This window comes from Panthera tigris, chromosome E2 (assembly GCF_018350195.1).
Source record: "Panthera tigris isolate Pti1 chromosome E2, P.tigris_Pti1_mat1.1, whole genome shotgun sequence".
Classification (NCBI taxonomy): domain Eukaryota; kingdom Metazoa; phylum Chordata; class Mammalia; order Carnivora; family Felidae; genus Panthera; species Panthera tigris.
This window is the reverse complement of record NC_056674.1, coordinates 7,064,395-7,086,715: the sequence shown is the minus strand read 5'-3', so window position 1 is coordinate 7,086,715 and position 22,321 is coordinate 7,064,395. Positions and strand designations below refer to the sequence as shown.

General features: G+C 53.4%; 2 protein-coding genes and 1 long non-coding RNA gene across 5 annotated transcripts; 1 reads left to right on the top strand and 2 right to left on the bottom strand.

Annotated features, from left to right (window-relative positions):
• On the top strand, positions 1-4,201 carry LOC122234351 (cytoplasmic tRNA 2-thiolation protein 1). 2 transcript variants are annotated; one of them, XM_042970375.1, is made up of 3 exons: positions 1-39; positions 1,413-1,957; positions 3,497-4,201. In XM_042970375.1, exons 2-3 carry the CDS (start codon positions 1,450-1,452, stop codon positions 4,069-4,071), a joined length of 1,083 nt encoding a protein of 360 aa, XP_042826309.1. In that variant the 5' UTR covers positions 1-39; positions 1,413-1,449; the 3' UTR covers positions 4,072-4,201. The 2 variants fall into 2 exon arrangements, with proteins under 2 accessions (XP_042826309.1, XP_042826308.1); XM_042970374.1 differs by lacking the exon at positions 1-39 and adding an exon at positions 61-133.
• Positions 2,936-3,564, bottom strand: LOC122234358. Of its 2 annotated transcripts, none has more exons than XR_006212133.1 (2): positions 3,473-3,564; positions 2,936-3,145 (listed from the first exon to the last, which is right to left on the bottom strand). It is a non-coding gene; the product is annotated as an uncharacterized LOC122234358 (long non-coding RNA). The 2 variants fall into 2 exon arrangements; XR_006212134.1 differs by having other exon boundaries at positions 2,936-3,133; positions 3,473-3,561.
• A 6,611-nt stretch (positions 4,202-10,812) lies between the features above and the next one.
• On the bottom strand, positions 10,813-22,282 carry SIGLEC5 (sialic acid binding Ig like lectin 5). The gene is made up of 9 exons (XM_042970351.1): positions 22,150-22,282; positions 21,696-22,070; positions 21,194-21,472; positions 20,564-20,608; positions 19,775-20,032; positions 19,398-19,688; positions 19,062-19,161; positions 18,373-18,454; positions 10,813-12,089 (listed from the first exon to the last, which is right to left on the bottom strand). Exons 1-9 carry the CDS (start codon positions 22,184-22,186, stop codon positions 11,898-11,900), a joined length of 1,659 nt encoding a protein of 552 aa, XP_042826285.1. The 5' UTR covers positions 22,187-22,282; the 3' UTR covers positions 10,813-11,897.
• Between the last annotated feature and the right edge of the window lie 39 nt (positions 22,283-22,321).

Here is a 22,321-nt window from a genome sequence, read left to right as displayed (position 1 = left end):
TTCTCGGAGCCTGGACTTCCCAGCGCGGGTTCTACTCACGTGAGTTTCCCCTCCTCAGCAGGCCGATCTCGGCTCTTTGTCGTGCTGCCGTGTAGGAGTTGAGGGTCTCCATCTTACCTTCCCACGCATTCCGGTAGGCATCCCTGGAGAGATGGCACCGCTCTCCGCGATCCTCCAACGCCTGTGTCCGGTGCCCCTGCTGACCCGCCTTGGAGCCTGTCTAGGTTCTGATTCCTAGCTTCCACCCTCAACCTGAGGGCGGTTCGAACGCAGCCTCCTCTGCCTTGGTTACAATCTAGAGTGATCAGGGCTGGCCTGGGGGGTGTCAGGCGGCCATGAGAGCCCAGAGGAGGCGCCAGACCCAGCTCAGGTTTCAGGAAAGACTTCAGAGCAAACAAAGGACCTCCAAATTACCATGCCCAAACAAAGTTACAGATTCTCTGGACTAAACCTACACCTCTCGCAATATTTCCCTATTCTTCCCTCTTTCCCACGTCCTCCCCATGAAATGGTCCCACTATCCTTGCAAGTGCTGAAGGCAGAACCTTGAAGTCGTCAGTCCTCTGTTTCTCTCATCTATTGCCTCGTTCAACCAAGTCTCGTGTGAGTTCAACCTACTCTATTTCCAGAAGGGATCCAGAATCTGACCACTTCTCTCCACTTCCACTTTCTCTACTCAGCCCTTAGCCACATTACGGCTCATGTGGACCATTCTAGGAGCCTCCTCCTGGTCTACCGGTGTCTGCCCTCGCCACTCTCCACTCTCTGTTCCCACGCAGCAGCCTGGGGCATCCTGTCAAAATATAAATCACATCCTATCACTCCACAGCTTTCAACCATCTAACGGTTCTCAGCTCATTCAGAATAAAATCCAACCTTTTCACCCTGCCAACCTCCAAGCCCCCGATCTTCTCTTGTCCTCACCTATAACTCACTTTCCAAACAACCGAATATAGGCCCTTCCCTTCAGGTCCTTTGCCTTTGCTATTAACTATCTGGAACATTCTTCCCACCCTGATCAAATTGCCTGACTCCTTCTCATCCTTCTGGCCCCAGCTCAGAGGATAATTCCCTCATATTACTCCTTATATTTGTAAAGTGTCTTGGTTATTTACTTATCATGGGTTGGCTCCTCCCCTAGAACGAACGTCCCGCCTTCAACCTTTTCTATTTTGTTCACTGCTGTTCCAGTATCGAACGCATTTTGGGTAGATGGGAGGCAATGAATGAAGGAATGAATGATGAAAAGCTTACGCTGAGACTTGAAGGTGCCAATCCTGCACATGTGCTGGGAGAGGGTTCCAGGCAATGGGTATATGCACTCTGGGCGCTATCCAGGCAGGCTTCCCGGAGGCATCGACCCCGCAATCCGGAATCCGCACGTAACCTGCCTCCCCTCTCTCCCTGTCCAGGGGCAGCCAACTCCTCCCCGCCCGCCCGGAACCCGCGATGCCCGCCCCGCAGTGCGCCTCCTGCCACGCGGCGCGCGCCGCCCTCCGCCGCCCGCGCTCCGGCCAAGCGCTGTGCGGCGCCTGCTTCTGCGCCGCCTTCGAGGCCGAGGTGCTGCACACGGTGCTGGCGGGCCGCCTGCTGCCGCCCGGCGCCGTGGTGGCCGTGGGCGCCTCCGGCGGCAAGGACTCCACGGTGCTGGCGCACGTGCTGCGCGAGCTGGCGCCGCGCCTGGGCGTCTCGCTGCGCCTGGTGGCCGTGGACGAGGGCATCGGCGGCTACCGGGACGCGGCGCTGGCGGCCGTGCGGCGCCAGGCGGCGCGCTGGGACCTCCCGCTCACCGTCGTGGCCTACGCCGACCTCTTCGGGGGCTGGACGATGGACGCCGTGGCCCGCAGCACGGCCGGCTCCGGCCGCAGCCGCGCCTGCTGCACCTTCTGCGGGGTCCTGCGGCGCCGCGCGCTGGAGGAAGGGGCGCGCCTCGTGGGAGCCACGCACATCGTGACGGGTGAGCGCGGGCGCCGCGGCCGAGGGGCGCGGGGCGGGCGCTGCAAGGGGGCTGGGCGCGTGCCCAGCAAGGGGTGAAGGAGACGCCGGGGGTGCCCGAAGTGGGGGATCTCCACGAGAAGGGGGTGCGCACGCCCGCTGAAGGTGCGTGGGCAGAGTGTGTGCGCGCCGGGGCTGGGCGCGGCAAGCTTTGAGTCACTGCCTTCGCTTTGGCCACGGAGGGGTGCAGGGGTGCTCTCCGGGGGCTGGGGCTGTGTTCCCTGCAGTTTCCAAAATGACATTCTCTGTGTCCCTTCACAAAAGGAGGCGAGTGAAGTGACACCACCCATCAGAAGCCATCTGTAGTCTGAAACGCAACTCTTTAGACCCCCCTTCTCTGTCGGCCTCTTCTCTCTGAGAACTTGAGAACTTACTCTCTCCCAACCGTTGCTTCAACACGTGATTGTTGACCATCTCCTCTGTACCAGACGCTCTGTAGCCTCGAGCAATACCTAACCTCGGTTACCTCATCTGTAAAACGGGGTTATTAATAATATCGAGGTCCCAGGGTCGTTGGGAATAAAGTGAGTTCTGTGTGAGGCACTTGGACCAGAGATTGGCAAACAGCAGACCTTACAGAGATGTTTGCCTCCTGATGCTGCCCAAGGCAGCCTCTGCCCCTGCCCTCCCGACATGCCCATAATTATAACCCGGCAAGTGCCGCTAAGGAAAAATCACACAGACTTTGCCAGTTTATAACAGGAGGACCCAGTGAAGGGGGAAGCCTGGAGTTAGGAAGTGGTTCCTGAGTGAGCCTGACCTGAAGGCCGCCTGAGTAACCAGTGAAGGGCTGACCCAGTTGTTGGGGTCTGAGCAGAGGAGGTGGCTGGTGCAAAGGCCCTGAGGAGGGGGAAGTGTGGCCAACTGGAGAAGCCCCAAGAGGACCGGTGTCTGTCGGACCAGACAGACTCAAGTATAAGACGACAAGATGCAGAATAGGTAGACGTTTAGGTGACGTTTATGGTGACTGTTGAGGAAATACCGAAGCTCTCGCTGGCCTTCCTGCACGCGGTGACCCGCATTCCCCGCACTGGGACAGCAACACCTCCACTGACCGTTAGAGGCCGCTTTGACTTCTCCGGTGCCGGTGCCGTGTGACGTACACCTTCAACTGAGACTGACCCTCCTGAAAAAGCAACTGGCACAGGGCCTGGTTGGCGATAAGTGGGTGGCAAATGAGGGCACCCCGGGTTGCCTCCTGGAGGCCTGTGTGTCCCCTCTCGTTTCTCACTGTGCCCACCGCCCACCTCCACCGGGCTGTCGCGCGGTGCCCAGGGGTCTCCACGGCCCTGTCCGGCCCTCCCTGCTGTCCCCCCCCCCCCCCCCCCCGCCCATCTCTCTCCTGGTCCTGGCGTCCTGCAGTGTCTGGGGGTGGGGTGGGGGTCTCCAGCCCGGCTCGCCCACTCTGGGCCGCTCTCCAGGGCCCCTCCCCGTCCGTCTGGGTCCCTGCTGCCCCACGGCGGCGCCCCCATCTCACCGGCTCCCCGTCTCTCTCCCCCAGGCCACAACGCCGACGACATGGCGGAGACCGTGCTCATGAACTTCCTGCGGGGCGACGCGGGGCGGCTGGCCCGGGGCGGGGGCCTGGGCTCGCGGGGCGAGGGGGGCGCGCTGCCGCGCTGCCGCCCCCTGCAGCTGGCCTCGCAGAAGGAGGTGGTGCTGTACGCGCACTTCCGCCGCCTCGACTACTTCTCGGAGGAGTGCGTCTACGCGCCCGAGGCCTTCCGCGGCCACGCGCGCCACCTGCTCAAGCTCCTGGAGGCGGCGCGGCCGTCGGCGGCGCTGGACCTGGTGCACTCGGCCGAGCGCCTGGCCTTGGCCCCGGCCGCGCGGCCCCCGCCCCCCGGCGCCTGCTCCCGCTGCGGGGCGCTGGCCAGCCGCGCGCTCTGCCAGGCCTGCGCCCTCCTGGACGGGCTGCAGCGCGGCCGGCCCCGCCTGGCCATCGGCAAGGGCCGCGGGGGGCGCGACGAGGAGGGGTCGTCGGGGCCGCCACCCCCGCCTCCCAGCGACCCCGGCTCTGCGCCGGGCCCCGCCGCCGGGGGGTGCGGGGCTGCCTGTAAAGAGCGCTGCGAATAAACCCAAGGGACCTCCGCCCGGGCTTCGGTGCGAGGCTGGGAGGGGGACGGACGGGACCGATCGCCGCCGACCCCGCAGAAGCTGGGGGCCGGGACTCCTGGGTCTGAGGGAGGAGGGGCTGGGGGCCGGGACTTCCGGGTCTGAGGGAGGAGGGGCTGGGGGCCTGAACTGGGTCTGAGGGAGGAGGGGTTGGGGGCCGGGACCCCTGGGTCTGAAGAAGGAGGGGCTGGGGATCAGGACTCCTGGGTCTGAGAGAGGAAAGACAGGGGCCAGGACTCCAGGGTCTGAGGGAGGAGGGGGCTGGAGGCTTGGACTCCTGGGTCTGAGGGAGGAGGGGGCTGGAGGCCTGGACTCCTGGGTCTGAGGGAGGAGGGCCTGTGGGGTCAGACTCCTGGGTCTGAGGGAGGAAGAACAGGGGCCAGGACTCCTGGGTCTGAGGGAGGAGGGGGCTGGAGGCTTGGACTCCTGGGTCTGAGGGAGGAGGGGGCTGGGGCAGGACTCCTGGGTCTGAGGGAGGAGGGGCTGGGGGCCTGAACTGGGTCTGAGGGAGGAGGGGCTGGGGGCCTGAACTGGGTCTGAGGGAGGAGGGGTTGGGGGCCGGGACCCCTGGGTCTGAAGGAGGAGGGGCTGGGGATCAGGACTCCTGGGTCTGAGGGAGGAGGGCCTGTGGGGTCAGACTCCTGAGTCTGAGGGAGGAAGGACAAGGGCCAGGACTCCAGGGTCTGAGGGAGGAGCGGCTGGGGGCCGGGACTTCCGGGTCTGAGGGAGGAGGGGCTGGGGGCCTGGAGAAGGGGCTGGAGGGGCCAGTACTCCTGGGTCTCAGAGCCGGTAGGAATTAGGGGGCTGCTTGCCTCATACTCTGCCAGGTTCTGGGCATGCTCAGGAGAGTCCTAAAGCTTCTGTAGGACCTACTATGTGTCATGTCTGCCTGTTGCAATATAAGCAAAACCGCTTCACTTGAGGGACTCTCATTTCCAGTAACCTTGATGTTTACCTTTGAGCAAAGGGGGGGGGGGTGGGCAAAAAACCCTCATTCCCGGCACCTGGTTGGCTCAGTCAGAAGAGCATTCGACTCTTGATCTCGGCCGGGGTCGTGAGTTCGACCTCACGTTGGGTGCAGAGATTACTGGAAGAAAAAAAAAAAAAAAGAAAACAAAACAAAAAAGAACTCTCCAAGGGCCTGGGTGGTTCAGTTGAGCAACAGACTCTTGATTTCGGCTCAGGTCATGATCCATGAGCAAGGAGCCCGCTTGGGATTCTCTCTCCCCCTGTGCCCTTCTCCTCTGCTTTCGTGCATGCACGCTCTCTCTCTCTCAAATAAACACAAAAAACCCAACTATCAGCTGTGGAACTTCTAGTATTGTGGGAGAGAGGCATAGACAAATCAGTATGCAATCTGACCTCTGATGATGTGAGCTGTGTATGAATAACAAAGAGCTTAATGCAAAATGTGAAGGGGGTGCTGTTGCAGTTTGGGAGGTCAGGGCCTTTTTGAGAAAGTGACTCAGGAGAAGACCAAAATAAAGCAAGGGAGGTTTCCAGCCACGACAGAGTATATCATGCCAGAACATTTCCACTGGCCAACTGGAAAAGCAGCCAGGATCCCACAGAAAAGAGGCTCATTCTGCTGGAAGGGCCAGAAGCGGAAGCAGGCAGAAAACAGGGTAAAGAGGCTGGGGATCTGAGCAGAACTTTCAACGGTGTCATGGGACCAGACACAGAATTGGAGTGCAGAGCTACGTGGGCAGGGACTGGAAGGGCCAAAATCTGGGGGGAGGGAACAGTGTTGAGTCAGCCCGACACCTGCTCTTGTCCCCTGGGCAGCCTCATGAAACAGGAATAACACAGTCTGAAGTTCAGGGTCTCCTAAAAAGTAGAGGCCCAGTAAGCACCCGTTAGGACCCAAGTAGGGTTACAAATTAGAAGGGTCACCCGGAAGTAGGCCCATCCACAAAAACACCAGAACCCAGCTTCAAACACACTCAATCCCAGAGCGGATTAAGAAGATTCCCGACTCCGAGAGCGCCTGGGTGACTCAGTCGGTTAAGCGGCCGACTCTTGATTTCAACTCAGGTCATGATCTCACTGTGAGTTCAAGCCCCACATCAGGCTCTGTGCTGACAGCTCAGGGCCTGCTTGGGATTCTCTCTCTCCCTCCTTTTCTCTGCCCCTCCCTCCCCTCTCAAAAATAAATAAATAAACTTAAAAAAGTGCAACAGCAAATATCAACCCGCTGGAAAGTGAGGAGAGGGAGGGTTTTCTGGACAGGGTGAGGGCAGAGTCAGCCCTGAGGAGCAAGGCATCCAGTGTTCTGTGAGAAATGCATTGTGTCTCTGAAGCTGAGTCCCCAGGATGAGTGGATTTTCAGAGGGTGACTAAGGAGAAGCTTGGACGTACTCTGGCCAGCACCTCTGTCCCCTACGACAGACTATCACGCCAGCCAATACCCCCAACTTCTCATCTTTGCATCTGAGGCAAGTCAGGGAACTACCTCCAGGGGGCGCTCCGCCCATCCGGCCAGACCTGGGAACCTCCCAGCCCAAGGGTTGGTGCTGTCCATGGTTCTGGAGCAAAGCTGGGTGAGTTCAGGAAACCCCAACTCTGCCAAGGACCCCAATCCATAGGTGCAACGTTCCGAGCTCTAGGCCAGCAGGGCACCTAGGTCGCAGCAACTTCTGAAAGTCCGGGGCCTTCTTAGGAAGGAGAAGCCAGAAGAAGGGGTGGAGTGGACTGGGCTCATCTCTGTGCTTTTCCCCTCAACCCTCTTGTTGCCTTAACATGCTTTTCACCTTGTGGTGCCTGCCTGGCGAAGGGACAGGGAGGGACAAGGTCTTCTCTGAGGTTCCAGGTTATGTCATGCTGCTGGCCCTTGGACCACACTTTAAGAAGCACCCCTGTGCCCGGATCTCCCTCCAAGCAGAGGATTAGGAAAGAGATGGAGATTCACTGGAGGTCCTCACGTGCTGACTCAGGGTTGTACCTTTCTACATATTGCCCCGTTGAACCCTCACAACCAATCCTAGAGAACACTGGCTAACAATTCTCCTCATCCAGTGGGAAACTGAGACTTGATGTGATAAGCAACCTTTGCAGGGTCTCGCATCACTGATGTGCGTTTGGGGGCTGGGGTTGTGATCCACACAAATCTGACACTATAGATAGTGACTCCTGAACCCACTGTACCCTGGTCCCAGGAAAGCAGATGATGCACACTGGGAAGGTGTTTTATTTATAAGGGATGGAGACCATCAGACAATAGTCCGGGACGGATGGTGACAGCAGACAGCAGAAGGAGAGACCACCATGGGGTGGGGGGAATCTAAAGGTATCAAGATCGTGTCTTCAAGGACCAGTCCCCATGTCTTCTTCTAACAATTTTGGGAGACTCTGCCCTAGTGGACATGCAACATGCTCGCTATTAGTGACAGAGTGGATTTCACTTAGCATTTGCCAGTGGAATGTCCCTAGAAGAGGAAGTTCTCCTGTGAACTTCATATTTTCGAGAAGCTACCAAGCTTGTCAGGCCTCCACTAAGAATTAAGATCTCAGTGTGATCTATAGAGAGGGTAGTCTTTGAGAATGTTAAGTCAGCTATGACGGAGCAGGGAACTGGGGAAGAAGCCGGGCATAATGGGGAAGAATGTGCAGAGATTTAAAACAAAACAAAAACCGGGCACCTGACTGGCTCAGTTGGTGGAGCATGAGGTTCTTGATCTTGGGGTTGTGAGTTCAAGCTTCGTGTTGGGTGTAGAGATTACTTTAAAATCTTTTTTAAAAACCCACACACATCATCTTACACCTGTCAGAATGGCTAAAATCAAAAGCAAGAGGGGTGCCTGGTTGGCTCAGTCATAAGAGCATGTGACTCTAGATCCCAGTGTCTTGAATTTGAGCCCCACGTTGGGTGTAGAGATTATTTAAAACAAGATAAACGTCAGAAAAAAAAAAACAGGGGTGCCTGGGTGGCTCAGTTACTTAAGTGTCCAACTCTTGATTTCGGCTCAGGTCATGATCTCACCCTTGTGAGATCAAGCCCCATGTCGGGTTCGACACTAGGCATGCAGCCTGCTTGGGATTCTCTCTTTCCCTCTCTCTCTGCCCATCCCCCACTTGCATTGTCATTCTCTCTCTCTCAAAAAAAAAAAAAAAAAAAACCAAAAAACAAAAACACACGAAACAACAAATGTTGGTGAGGCTGTGGAGAAAAAGGAACCCTCATGAGCTGTTGGTGGGAATGCAAACTGGCACAGCCACGGTGAGAAGACAGTATGTAGGTTCCTTAAAAAAATTAAAAATAGAACTACCATATGATCCAGTAATTCTACTGAGTATTTGCCCAAAGAATACAAAAACCACTATTATTTACAATAGCCAAATTATGGAAGAGAGAAGTGTTCATCCAGAGATGCGTGGGTAAGAAAGACGTGGTATACATGCACAATGGAATATTGCTCAGCCATAAACAAGAATGAAATCTTGTCATTTACAACAACATGGATGGATCTAGATGGAATAAAGCTAAGCGAAGTGAGTCAGCCAGAGAAAGACAAATACCATATGATTTCACTCATATGTGGAATTGAAGAAACAAAACAAATGAACAAAGAAGAAAAGAGACAAATTGAAAAACAGACTCTTAACTCTAGAGAACAAACAGATGGTTACCAGAGGGGAGGTGGGGGAGATGGGGGAAATAGGTGATGGGGATTAAGAGTACACATCCTCATGATGAGCACTGAGTAAGATATAGAACTGTTGAGTCACCACATTGTACCGGCTGAAATTAATATAACATTGTATGTTAACTATACTGGAATTAAGCTAAAAACTAAAGTAAAATAAAATAAAATATAAAGGAAAGGAAAGGAAAAGAAAAGAAAAGACAAAATAGAAAAGAAAACCCACAGGCCCAAAATGGCATCACTTAAGTTAACACATACCTAACTGCAGTTTCAATCTCATATAACCAAGGCACAGAGTCGCAAGTGCACCTGCTCCGAGGATCCCAAACAGACTGGGTTGGCCACTTGCTGCTGACAAAATCCGAAGGCAGAGACATAAGCGGAGGGGGAACAAGAAAGGGACTTACTCCAGTGAGGCCAACCCCGGGGAAGACGCAGGACTAACATCTCACTCTGTCTCCAGAGTGCTGAAAATATTCATAGGTTTATATAAGGAAAATGTGGGATGAAGGGCAGTGGGGACATGTGGCTGGGCAGTAAAGATCAGGTTGATCACGGTCTTGGGATTAGTCATGCTGGGTCTTGCTGGCCCAGGGCAGTCTTTTTATTGCTTGAGGGAGTAGTTTCAGTTCCCAACGAGGGATGCTTTGCCTGCAAGGTCTTTTGCCTGAGTGAAGAAATATGCTGGAAAGAAGAACTTAATTAGAAAGTACAGACCAAGGTCAAAGTGGAGATGATTAAAGTCCTTGTTCTCTCCCAGAAATACCGTCTTAACCTCATTTGTTCAGAGAGCTCCTCCTTCTACTTTCTCCCTTATGGGGCCAAACCGCCCCGCAGATTCTTCTGGGGCTTCGCTGTAAATGTTCACGTCTTTTCAGTGACACCCGCCCCTTCAGGGGGTTCGTGGTCTGGATCCTAAGCATTGTCTTCAGTCTCTCATTAGATGCAGCAACGTATGAAACGCAATTATGTGCTTGTCGATCTTATATTCTTGCAGCTTGCTAAGCTCTCTTGTTCGTTCTCATCATTTGTATGTAGACATTGAACTATTTTATAGTCAGGAATTTTTTTAATAATTTTTTTTTTAATTTACATCCAAGTTAGCATATAGCGCACTAATAATATCAGGAGTAGAATGCAGTGGTTCATCCCCTGCATATAACACCCAGTGCTCGTCCCAACAAGTGTCTTCCTTAATGCCCCTTGCCAATTTAGCCCATCCGCCCTCCCACAACCCCTCCAGCAACCCTCAGTATGTTCTCTGTATTTAAGAGTCTCTTATGTTTTGTCGCCCTTCCCATTTTTGTATTATTTTTGCTTCCCTTCCCTTATGTTCATCTGTTTTATATCTTTTCCTTATGTGAGTGAAGTCATATGGTATTTGTCTTTTTTTGACTAATTTCACTTAGCATAATACCCTCTAGTTCCATCCACATTGTTGCAAATGGCAAGATTTCATTCCTTTTGATTGCCAAGTAATACTCCGGTGTGTGTGTGTGTGTGTGTGTATACACACACACGATATATATATATATATATATATATATATATATATATATATATATATCTTCTTTATCCATTTATCCATCAATGGACATTTGGGCTCTTTCTATACTTTGGCTATTGACAATCAGTGCCAATGAGTTGGCCACAGGACCTCTCCATCCCCTAAATGAAGATGAGGTCACCTGCACAAGAAGACCCCTTATCTTTACCCCACACACAGGAGGAGAGCAGTCTTGCCTGAAACAATCCTTTCCTGTAGCTGATAACTTTCTTGCTCCCCTCCTTCTAGAAAAACTTTTCTTTTGTACGGCAATCAAAAGCATAGTGTCAGGCAGTTGGGATCAGAAAAGCTTGTTGAAGGCACCTGGGTGGCTCAGTTGGTTAAGCATCCAACTCTTGACTTCAGCTCAGGTCATGATCTCACAGGTCGAGCCCCGCATCTGGCTCTCAGCATAGAGCCCGCTTTGAATCCTCTGCCCCTCCCTCACTCGCACACTCTCTCAAAAATAAATAAACATTTTTGAAAAAGAATAAAAACTCAACCAAGGAAATCTGGGCATGTAATTGGCTCTATTCAAAGGCTCATGAGTTTGGCAGTGTCCCTTCCAGTAAGGAGACGGGTGCCCTGAGGAGCTGTAAGTAGCAGAAGGTGTTTAAAGGCAGGAGGGTGACATGAGGAAGTATTCTCAAAAGAAAGGAAGGATTTTTCCCCCCAGATCGGGCCATCTTTTTGGGGGAAGATCTTACCCTGCAGGTGACCTCACCAGTGCTGATCAGGAAATTTTGGACCGACTGTTTAAAGGTCACATTTCTGGGAGAGGTTGAAACCACAGTGAGTCTTGGGTTTGCTGTTGTGGGGGCAAGTGCCTCCACTCGGAGCCCATTGTTTCTTTTCCAACAGTAGATAGCAGGGGTTGGGGGGGTGGGGTTGGTGGACTTCAAATGCCAGGGGTGGGGGCAGATGTTTGTGATGTATTGTCTAAGCCTAGGGAGCCTTGAATGGGTTTGTGGAGGAGACTCAGGGTCAGCTCTCTGGCTGTTGGACGGATCCCTGTGGGGCCCATAAATGAGACAGGGAAGGGACTGGAGGTCAGGAGGTGATGGAATGTGCTGGAAGAATGGACAGATACAAGTGGGACGCGGAGAAGACCCCACAGAGATGATAAGATGCTGTATCGTGAAACCAAAATCCAGGCTGAGGGGCTGGTCTTTCCCTGGGGAGGCTTTGAAGGAGAATGACACCAGCCGGTTTCTACTGTGTGCCGGGACGGTCACCCTCAGCCCCAGGGTAACTTTCCAGCAGGACCTTTCTGTCCACAGAAGACAGATCAGTAGGCACTGAGCCCCGTGGTGCGATAGGACCTCTGTTGGCTGATTTCTCTGTGTTAATTTCTTTACTGTTCACAACCACCTTTAAGGCAGAAGGCATGATCTCTGATTTACGGAACGGGAAACTGAAGCACGCAGAGATGAAGTGACTTGCTTGACAGGCTACGTTTGAGCCCAAATCTGCTCTACCCGGGGACACCCGGACAGTCCCGCTCTTTTATATTGCCACAGGGCTCCACGCGCTTCATCAGTTGGCGCCTGACTGCTCCTCTCCCCGCAGGGGCTGGGATTCCTGGCTCCAGGCGGCCCTCACTTGCTCATCCTGATCTCCGAGTACTCACTGGTGCTGGTGGCCTCCTGGTCCTGAGGTTCCCTCATCTTTATCCCGTGAAAGCTGAACGAGGCGTAATGGAGCTCCTGCTGCTCCCCCGAGGGAGGGGCATCCCCGGCAGGGGTCGTTTGATCTGGGGGGCTGTCTGGCCAGGGCTTCTTCCTGGAACCCTGAGTGAAAGAGAAACGAGAGAGTCGGAGAAGGAATGAGGCAGACGAGGTCCCCCTCAAGGGAGGTTGGGCTAATGGGACATTTGTTCATTCATCCTCCTGTTCACACACATTTCCTACGAACCCAATGATTCACTCATCCATTTATTTTTTTAAGTTTACTTATTTTGAGAGAGAGAGAGAGAGAGAGAGAGCAGGGGAGGGCCAGAGGGAGTGAGAGGGAGGGAGAGAGAGAACCCCAAGCTGATAGTGTGGAGCCTGATGCTGGGCTCAAACTCACGAACCGTGAGATCATGACCTGACCTGACCTGAAGTCAAGAGACACCTACCCGACTGAACTACCCAGGTGCCCTTCACTCATCCATTTAAAATTCTGTAACGCTATGACTGATTAGGCCATACTGAAGGCTTACTAATTACATTTAATTCACACACACACACACACACACACACACACAGTATGAATGATACTTATTATTCCCATTTTACAGACATGGTAGACTGAGGTGGGAGGCCCAAGATTACTCATCTAGTAACAGAGCCAGGAACCAAACTCAGGCCTGTTGTGTTATTGGAAATAAAAAGAGGAGAAAATATGTGAACAAAAATAGTGGCGATAAAATTGAATTGAAGAGAGGTAAACCATTCCAGCTGAAAGGGCCCACAAGCACAAGAAAAAAGACCAGGGAAACCTCACACCCCAATACAGTATAGTAAATTTTAAGAATATCAAAACCAGGGCGCCTAGGTGACTCAGTCAGTTAAGTGTCCGACTCTTGGTTTTGGCTCAGGTCACGATCTCATAGTTCGCGAGTTTGATCCCCGCATCAGGCTCAGCGCTGCTGGATGGAGAGCCTGCTTGGGATTCTCTCTCTGCCCCTCTCCTGCTCTCCCTCAAAATAAATAAATAAACTTAAAAAAAATAAACTTAAAAAAAAAAAGCTTTAAGAAGAAAAAAAAGAATATCAGAACCAAAGGGAAAGTGTAATGTGTTTTCAGTTTGGGTTTTCTTGTATTAAGACTTCTGAGGACTTGTGGGTTTGAGAACATTTATTTAATGCTCTGATCAACCGAGCTCCACCAACCGAGCCAGCCAGGCACCCCAACCTAGGATCCTTTACAAATTTTTTAAATTTTAACTTATTTTATTTTTTATTTTTTAAAATTTACATCCAGGGGCGCCTGGGTGGCTCAGTCGGTTAAGCGGCCGACTTCAGCTCAGGTCATGATCTCACGGTCCGTGAGTTCAAGCCCCGCATCGGGCTCTGTGCTGACAGCTCAGAGCCTGGAGCCTGTTTCAGATTCTGTGTCTCCCTCTCTCTGACCCTCCCCCGTTCATGCTCTGTCTCTCTCTGTCTCAAAAATAAATGAACGTTAAAAAAATTTTTTTTAAATAAAAAAATAAAATAAAATAAAAATTTACATCCAAATTAGTTAGCATATAGTGCAACAATGATTTCAGGAGTAGGTTCCTTAGTGCCCCTTCCCCATTTAGCCCATCCCCCCCTCCCACAACCCCCCTTTTTAATTTTTTAAGTAGGTTCCACACCCAACGTGGGGGCTGGAACTCACCACCCCAAGATCAAGAGTCACATGGTCTTCCAACTGAACCAGCCAGGCACCCCTGCGATATTTGTTAAATCAAAAAAAAAAAAAAAAAACAAAAACAACCCTGTTAAAAATAGTTCAATGTCTACATACAAATGATGAGAACGAACAAGAGAGCTTAGCAAGCTGCAAGAATATAAGATCGACAAGCACATAATTGCGTTTCATACGTTGCTGCATCTAATGAGAGACTGAAGACAATGCTTAGGATCCAGACCACGAACCCCCTGAAGGGGCGGGTGTCACTGAAAAGACGTGAACATTTACAGCGAAGCCCCAGAAGAATCTGCGGGGCGGTTTGGCCCCATAAGGGGGAAAGTAGAAGGAGGAGCTGTCTGAACAAATGAAGGAACTGGCTGGTGTTCAGTCTTTAGTCACTGCCCACAATCCGTGTTCCACAGACCTCTGTTTACCAGAGGCCAGAGTCTGAGTGTGCTTACTTTCCCCATCACTGATTCAGGGGAGTGAGTCATTTGTTGAAATATGGAATCTTGGGGCGCCGGGGTGGCTCAGTCGGTTAAGCGTCCAACTCTTGATTTCAGCTCAGGTCGTGATCTCACGGTTCACGGGATGGAGCCCCACATCGGGTTCTGCACGGACATGCGGAGCCTGCTTGGGATTCTCTCTCTCTCTCTCTCTCTCTCTCTCTCTCTCTGACCTTCCCCCACTCATGCTGTTGCATGTTCTCTCTCAAAATAAATAAACATGAAAAAAGAAAGATTCTCTCTCTCTCTCCCCCTCTCCCTCACTTCTCTCTCTCTCTGCCTCACTTGTGCGTGTGCGCTGTCTCTCTCTCTCAAGTTAAAAAAAAAGAAATCTCTTAGAAGAAAAATACATCCGCAGAGAATGCATGAGATCAGGTGTTTCTTCTTCTGTATCTAAAGTCTAAAAGGATGAGTTGATTTTTGAAGGAAATGACACTATATTTGCATGAAATCAGCTGCTTTGATTCAGCAGCCATGGCAATGCTTTTAATTTTTAATTTTTTAAATGTTTTACTTATTTTTGACAGAGAGAAAGACAGACTACGGGCAGGGGACGGGCAGAGAGGGAGCCACAGAATCCCAAGCAGGTTCCAGGCTCTGAGCTGTCAGCACAGAGCCTGACGCGGGGTTCGAACTCATGAGCTGCGAGATCATGACCTGAGCCGAAGTGGACGCTTAACCGACCGAGCCACCAGGCGCCCCAAAGCCATGACAATTTAGACCAAGAATATCACAAACTTTTCAGACAGTATCCATATCTCTGTAAAAGAATGGTTCAGCAGGCTTATGAATCATATCTAAGAATGCTCCAGCTACCAAACCAGCAAGACTCTAAATGACATCTAAGACCAATCTGTAATTTTTTTTAAATGTTTTCATTCTGCATATCAGCGATAAGTGATCAGAAAATGCACTTTTAAAAAGATGGCATTTATAACAGTAACAAAACTAGTATTAAGGAAGAAAACCGACAAAAGGTTCACAAGATGTGTTGAAGGATTTCTACATCTTTCTTGGGGAAAAAAAACTTAAACTAATAGATAACCTGTTTTTGCAGACAAGGAGACTTGAGTTTATACATAAGTATATTCTTCCCAAGTTGATCTACAGATGCAATGTCATTCCAGCCAAAACACTAACAGGAGTGTTTTTTGGAACTTGATAAACCGATTCTAATATTTAATAGAACAGCAAAAGTCCAGGTATAGCCAAGACACTATTTAAAAGAAGATTAAGGAGAGGATCCTGCTCTATCAGATAGTAGGACTTAGTTTTGGGTCTGTAGATTCTATTGCCTCTATAGACAGTTCTGACTTGGGGACAGTAAAATCGACCACTGGAACAGAATAGAAGGCCACAGACAGAGGCCACGCACGTATAGACTTCTGATGTCTGACAGAGTAGATGGCACATCAGCAGAGACGAGAGAGAGACATTATTCCACACGTCGAGGAGGAACATACATAGATCAAAACTGCACACCACACACAAATCAACTCCGGGTAGATTAAGGCTTCACGTGTCCAAAGGAATACGTAAAACTTTTAGTAGAAACTATACTTGAATATCATTCTAATCTTAGGAGAAGAGAGACTTTTTTTAGGGGCACTCGGGTGGCTCAGTCGGTTAAACGTCCGACTCTTGATTTCTGCTCAGGTCATGATCTCGAGGTTCCTGAGTTGGAGCCCCGCGTTGAGCTCCGCGCTGACAGTGCGGCCCCTCCCCTGCTCATGCTCGCGTGCTCTCTCGCTCTCTCTCGCTCTCTCAAAATAAATAAACTTTAACAAATAGTTAAAAAAAATTAAAATTAAAAAAGAAAGATTGTCTTAAATGAAACCCAAAAGGCATTCAACAGAAAAGAGAAGATCAGGGGCACCCAGGTGGCTCAGTTGGTTAAGCCACCAACTCTTGATTTCGGCTCAGGTCATGATCTCATGGTTTGTGAGTTCGAGGCCCACATCGGGCTCTGTGCTGACAGGGAAGAACCTGCTTGGGATTCTCCCTCTCCCCCTCTCTCTGCCCCTCCCCTGCTCTCTCTCTCTCTCTCTCTCTCTATTTCAAAATAAACAAATAAAAACTTTAAAAAAAAAGAAAGCTATGTCAATCTATCTTTAAAAAAAAAAAGAACAGAGAAGATTAGTGAATATGGTTATATTGCAATTAAGAACTTATGTTCATCAAAGGTCACCTTTAAAAAGTGAAGACAAATTACTCACTGGAAGATATTTACAGTGCATATAACTGAAAAAAAGAAACCAGTATGAAAATGTATAAAGCTCTCCAATCAATTCAGTAAGAAAGTCAAACACCCTATGGGCTGCAGGGAAATGGGCTGCAGATGAGACCAGGAATTTTATTTTTTTAACATTTATTTTATTTTTGAGAGACAAAGAGAGAGAGAGAGGGCAGGGGAGGGGCTCTGAGAGAAGATCCAAAGTGGGCTCTGTGCCCAATGCGGGGCTCAAACTCTGAACGGTGAAATCATGACCTGAGCCAAAGCCGGACGCTTCACTGACTGAGCCACCCGGGCGCCCCGGGACCAAGCATTTTAGAGAGGAGGTGTTCATATGCCATTGAAGACAGAGATTTTCATGCTCCTTGACAACTAATGAAACGCAAATCAAAACCATAGCGAGAGAGTGAGACGACCCAAAAAATTGAGAAAACCAAGCACAGAGACTATATAGGTCAACAGGATCCAAGAGGCACAGACGGGTGTACACATGGATGCGATTGCTTTGGAAAACCATTTGTCATGATAGGAACATTCACACACCCTCTGACCTAGTAATTAAATTCTTACGTAATGTTGCCAAAAAACAAAAAACCGAACGCTCGTATGTGAATCCAATGAGATCTGGAGCAACCCAAATGTCCAGCAAGACGAGCTTAGGCAATAGACATGATCATAAAACGAAACACCGTAAACAGGTAACTGCAGCTAACAACAGGGGTGAATCTCCAGGACCTAATTTGCAGGGTTGGTGAGTCCACAAAGGGAGCCGGAGAAGCACGCACAGAGGGTGCCACCCTTTGTAGGTTCCGAAACAGTTACACGAAACAGCGCGTATCTCAGGTATACACACATATATGGGGTAACGCTGGCAACGAAAGATTCAGAGCAGCCTTCCTGAGGACGGGGTCACAGAGCCACACGAGCAGATGGAAGTTACTGTCGGTGTCTGAGGTCTGAGGTCGGATGGCAGGTTCATCGTTGCTCATCGTATTATGGACAAAACGAGTACGTGCAAGCAAACAATGCCTGTTCCAGGGACTGGCCATGAACAACGCATTCTGGATGACTCCACGTAGGGCAACACGGCCCCAGTTTCATAAAAGGGCAGAAGGGACATGGTGGACAGGGGCGGAGTGAGAGACAACTGCAGCCCCCGCCGGCAAAGACATCCCAAACACGACGAAATGCAGTGGTGTTGTGGGATGTGCCCCTCGAGACGGGGCTGGACACGGAGCTCTGGGGACGTAGAGGAGGGAGGCGTGGGCGTTGGCAGGGAAGGAAATGGCAAAGCTTTCCCAGAGCAGAAGATGTTGATACGTGAAGTGGGGTGACGGAAATGGGGACAGAAGGGCATTTCTGGTGGGAGGAGCTGTACGTGCAAAGGGTCCAAGCGGTAGGGGAGACCGCGAGAAGGCCAGTGTGGCTGCACCATAGCCGGACCAGGGCTGGAGTGGCCATCAAGGGACACCTCCTGAAGGACTTCAAACATGGGACAAGGAATGTGACTTGATTCTCAAAGCACTGGGAACAAGCATCATTGAAACTCCAGAAGGGGGGTGCCTGGGTGGCTCGGTTGGTTAAGCGTCCGACTTTGGCTCAGGTCATGATCTCACGGTCTGTGAGTTCAAGCCCCGCGTCGGGCTCTGTGCTGACAGCTCAGAGCCTGGAGCCTGTTTCAGATTCTGTGTCTCCCTCTCTCTCTGCCCCTCCCCTGTTCATGCTCTGTCTCTCTCTGTCTCAAAAATAAATAAACGTTTAAAAAAAAAAAAAAAAGAAACTCCAGAAGGGCTGGAAGGGAAGTAGGGAAGAGTGGAGTAGGGAAGTCACCTCCCAGGTGACTGCTCAGGCGACCAGGCTGGGGCAGGGGCAGGGAAATGCTGAGGAGCTCCGTCTGGAGTCCCAATGGACAGGTCCAGAGCCCCCCACCGCACGAGAAGACCCCGGCATCACTCACCCAGGCGACTGTACCCATGACAGGGTCTTCATTAGCCATGCCCTCTCGACTCCTAGATGCTTGCTTCCTGCGGGCTTTCACCCTAAAAGGAGAAAGCAGCACACTGCAGCCACGAAGGCTCCCGTGGGCAGGCTGCCTGCTCCCCGGCCAATCCGCTGAGGTATCGGGTCTGGAACCAGACTCAGACCTTCCTGACAGGCCAGGAAGCACTCCATCCCCCTGGGTGACCAGAGGTTTGGCCAGACTGAACTTCCATCACGAAAGATCCGTCTAACTCAGAAAAACTTGTACGTGCCGGGGCACCTGGGCGGCTCTGTTGGTTAAGCTCAGGTCGTGATCTCGCGGTTCGGTTCGTGAGTCCGAAGCCTGCATCGGGCTCTGTGCTGACAGCTCAGAGCCCGGAGCCTGCTTCGGAGTCTGTGTCTCCCCCTCTCTCTGCTCTGCCCCTGCTCATGTTCGGTCTCTCTCTGTTTCTCAATAATAAATAAACGTTAACATTTTTGTTTAAGTCCAGAAGAGGCAAATCTAGAGAGACGGAAAATAGACTGGTGGTCCCCTAGGACTGGGGAGGATGGGGACAGGATGAAAATGAAGGAGTGCATTTCTTCTCTCGAGCTGCCCTACTCAGCCCTGTACTTCTGGGATGAGGGACCTCCCCGCACTCCCTGCGCCTCCCCGAACAGACTTACACACAGAAGACGAGGAGACACAGACACAGGCACAGCAGAGCCATGGCTCCGGCGCCACCCACAGCTGCAGTCGCGGTTTCTGCCGGGGAGAGCGACTTCCCTGCGGAGAGAGGGAGACCGAATTGCAGGACTCAGTCTCTTGCCTTCCTAGCTCCTTGCAGAACTCACTGAAGGGCCTGCTGAGGCCCGAGATGGACCACCCTGTCCCACCAATCGCCCTCCGCCCCACGCCCACCCAGACCATCTTCTCTAGGATGCAGACTCCTTCCCCACCCCTACTCCCACCCCCACCCCCCACCCCCGGCTCTGCCCACCCTTCCCCCACAGCCCCCAGACCTGGCAGCAGCACCAGGACGGCGTCGGTGCTCTGGGCCCCGTGCTCATTCCGGGCCTCGCAGCCGAGTCTGAGGTCGGAGCCCAGCGGCCCCCTGAGGCTCAGGGAGCTGTTGGCCCAGGGCCCCTCGGAGCTGGAGGTGACGGTCGAGGAAGCGTCGCTGTGGTTCCCCTCCAGCAGCCCCTCCCCCAGCCGCCAGCGCAGGGTGGGGGCCGGCCGGGCTCGGGCGGAGCAGGTGCAGCCCAGCGCCTCGCCCTCCCGGGAGCAGGAGGGGCCGAGCAGCCGCGGGGGGCCTGCAGGGGGGTGGGAGGGGCAGGGTCAGCGGTGCCTCTGCTCCCCAGGCCCCGGGCATCCCCCCCCCGGGGGTCCCCACACTCACAGACCACAGAGAGACGCAGGGAGACGTGCTGGGAGCCCAGCGAGTTCTGAGCTCGGCAGGTGAGGACTCCTTCCTCCGCAGCCCCGACTTGAGGCAGCTCCAGGATGTGGGTCCTGTACATGGGGGTGGCATTCAGGGCAGGGGACCCCCGGAACCAGCTCAGCTCGGCGGGGGGGTTGCCGGCAGCAGCGCAGAGCAGCCGCAGGTCCTGGCCCTCCCGGATGAGAAGGGATGAGGTGTTTTCCAGAATGCTGAGGGCTTTGGGGGAGAGATGTAGAGAGAGGAGAGAGAGGCATTGAGACAGCCGCTGGAGACCGGCAGTCTCCACGTCTCCCTCCGTCCCAGGATCTGGTTGGCATCTCCCTCGCCTTCCCTGGCCCACTGACTTGGGTCCAACAGGGCTCAAAGGCTGGGCTTTACGCCCAAAAGAGGTTGACCTCAAGTGTCCGGGCTTCACATCTTCAGAGAAGGCTCAGTGCCCCCACTGGGACACGCCTGGACTGTTTGGTGGCCTCAGTCGGTGAGCTCGGCAGGAAACAGGATGGAGGAGGCTGGGGTGGGAGGGGAGGAGGAAAACCACAGCAGCGCCCCGGAGAGGTGAACAGAGTGTGCCTGAGCACGCCACTTTTGCACCCAGGCAAGGTGGAGGAGGGAGGGTGGTCATCTTTATCCGTGCTCTTCCCTTATCTGGTCCCATTCCAGCTACGATCCCCATCCCACATGGTGGAAGCCGCCCCCCCCCCCATCCAAGGCCAGGTCCCGGCCCCCAAGAGGACAGTTCTTTCCTACCTGTGACATTGCTGAAGATGCTGATGGTGAGGTTGTGGGGAGCATCTGGGGTAGAAAGATACGGCTCTGCTTCAGAGGTGAGGATTGGGATGGAAGCTGACCCAGCACCCACGGAGGGGTGGGGAGCACTGGGAAGGGGTGGGGAGCACTGGGAAAGGGTAGGGAGCACTGACAAGGTGGGGAGCCCTTGGAAGGGGTGGGGTGCACTGGGAAGGGGCGGGGGAGCACTGAGAAGGGGTAGGGGAGCACTGAGAAGGGGTAGGAAGCACTAGAAACAGGTAGGGAGCACTGGAAAGGCATAGGGGAGCACTTGGAAGGGCCGGGAGCATTGGGAAAGGGTGGGGAGCATCAGGGAAGGGTGGGGAGCACTGGAAAGGGTTAGGGAGGACTGGGAAGGGGTAGGGAGCACTGAGTAGGGGTAGGGGAGCACTAAAAAGGGTAGGAAGCACTAGGAAGGGGTAGGGAGCACTGGAAAGGCATAGGGGAGCACTGAGAAGGGGTGGGGAGCATTGGGAAGGGGTAGGGGAACACTGAGAAGGTGAAGATGGCCGTCTTTGCTCTCTCTCCTTGCCCCACACCAGCTCAAACCCCACTGCCCTGAGGGACCCAGCCCTCCCCCCCAGCACTCACAGGAGACATTGAGCCGGATGGTTCTTTCCACGGTGGCCTGAACTTCTGGCAGTTTCACCTGACAGGTGAGGTTGGTGCCATGGTCCTGCGGCCTCGGGGTGAAGGCCAGCACCGAGGAGTGCAGGCTCTCGGGGTCCAGCGAGTCCAGAGCAGCCCCCACCCAGGAGAATGTGAGAGGTCTTCCCCCTCCGCAGGACCCCGGCAGGCTGCAGGCCAGCTCTGTGGGCCAGCCAGACTTGAGGGGCTCCGGGAAGTGGATGTCGGGTTCCTGTGTCAGGGCTGAGGAAGAGACAGGGAGGTGCCCGGGCCCCAGGGAGGTGGGGACCCACGGGGTGACCCTGAGAGGGTCCGGGCCTCAGGGCCCAAGCTGACCCCGGGCCCCGTTATCTCTTCCAACCGTCCCAGCCCCAAGACCCAGAGCAGGGAATGTTCCGGCGTCCTGTGCCTGCTCTAAGAGGGGGTGTCCACATCCCAGAGCCCTCCCCCGGGGCCCTTGCTGTACCTGCCACCCGCAGAGTCATCGTCGTATCTGTGTAAGTATATCTCACGTCTTCTCCTCTCTCCACTCGGAAAAAGTAGACTCCCTCGTCACTCCTCACGGCGTCTCTGATTCTCAGGGAGCAGTTGTTGGTCCGGGGGTCCCCGACGAGGCGGAATCGGCCCCAGGCCTCTGTCCTCACTGCTCTCTGTGGGTTGTTTGTAGCCACCGGATAACGGTTGCTTGAGGTGTCCCTATCCCGGAACCAGTATATGTAGAGCATCATCCGGGAATACCACGGCTTCCAGGGGTAGGAGAAGGAACAGGGCACGTGGACACACAGACCCTCCTGCACGGTCACGGATTCCTGCACTCGGAGCTGGTACTCTGGATCCTCCCCTGGGGGGACACGGAGGCTCAGCCGGGGCTCCAGCCCCCCCCCCACCTGCGCCCAGCCCTCCTCCCGAGGCCCACTCACCCCCGAACAGCAGGGGCAGCAGGAGCAGGGGCACCATGTCTGCACCGGCCAGGGCAGGAGCCCGGATCCAGGTCCTTCTGTCAGGGAGGGAAATGCCCCAAATGTGGGGTGAGGCCAAGGAAGCCCCAACAGGAAGCCGCGTGTGACAGAGCTGTGGTCACCACGGAAGGGG

Excerpts from the sequence above, each read along its gene's own strand:
- LOC122234351 (XM_042970375.1), top strand. The coding sequence starts at position 1,450 with ATGCCCGCCCCGCAGTGCGCCTCCTGCCACGCGGCGCGCGCCGCCCTC. Across the intron at positions 1,958-3,496 it reads AGCCACGCACATCGTGACGG|GCCACAACGCCGACGACATG; the intron begins GTGAGCGCGGGC and ends TCTCTCCCCCAG.
- SIGLEC5 (XM_042970351.1), bottom strand. The coding sequence starts at position 22,186 with ATGGTGCCCCTGCTCCTGCTGCCCCTGCTGTTCGGGG. Across the intron at positions 22,071-22,149 it reads GCTGCCCCTGCTGTTCGGGG|GGGAGGATCCAGAGTACCAG; the intron begins GTGAGTGGGCCT and ends GTGTCCCCCCAG. Across the intron at positions 19,162-19,397 it reads CGTCCTGGTGCTGCTGCCAG|GGAAGTCGCTCTCCCCGGCA; the intron begins GTCTGGGGGCTG and ends CTCTCTCCGCAG.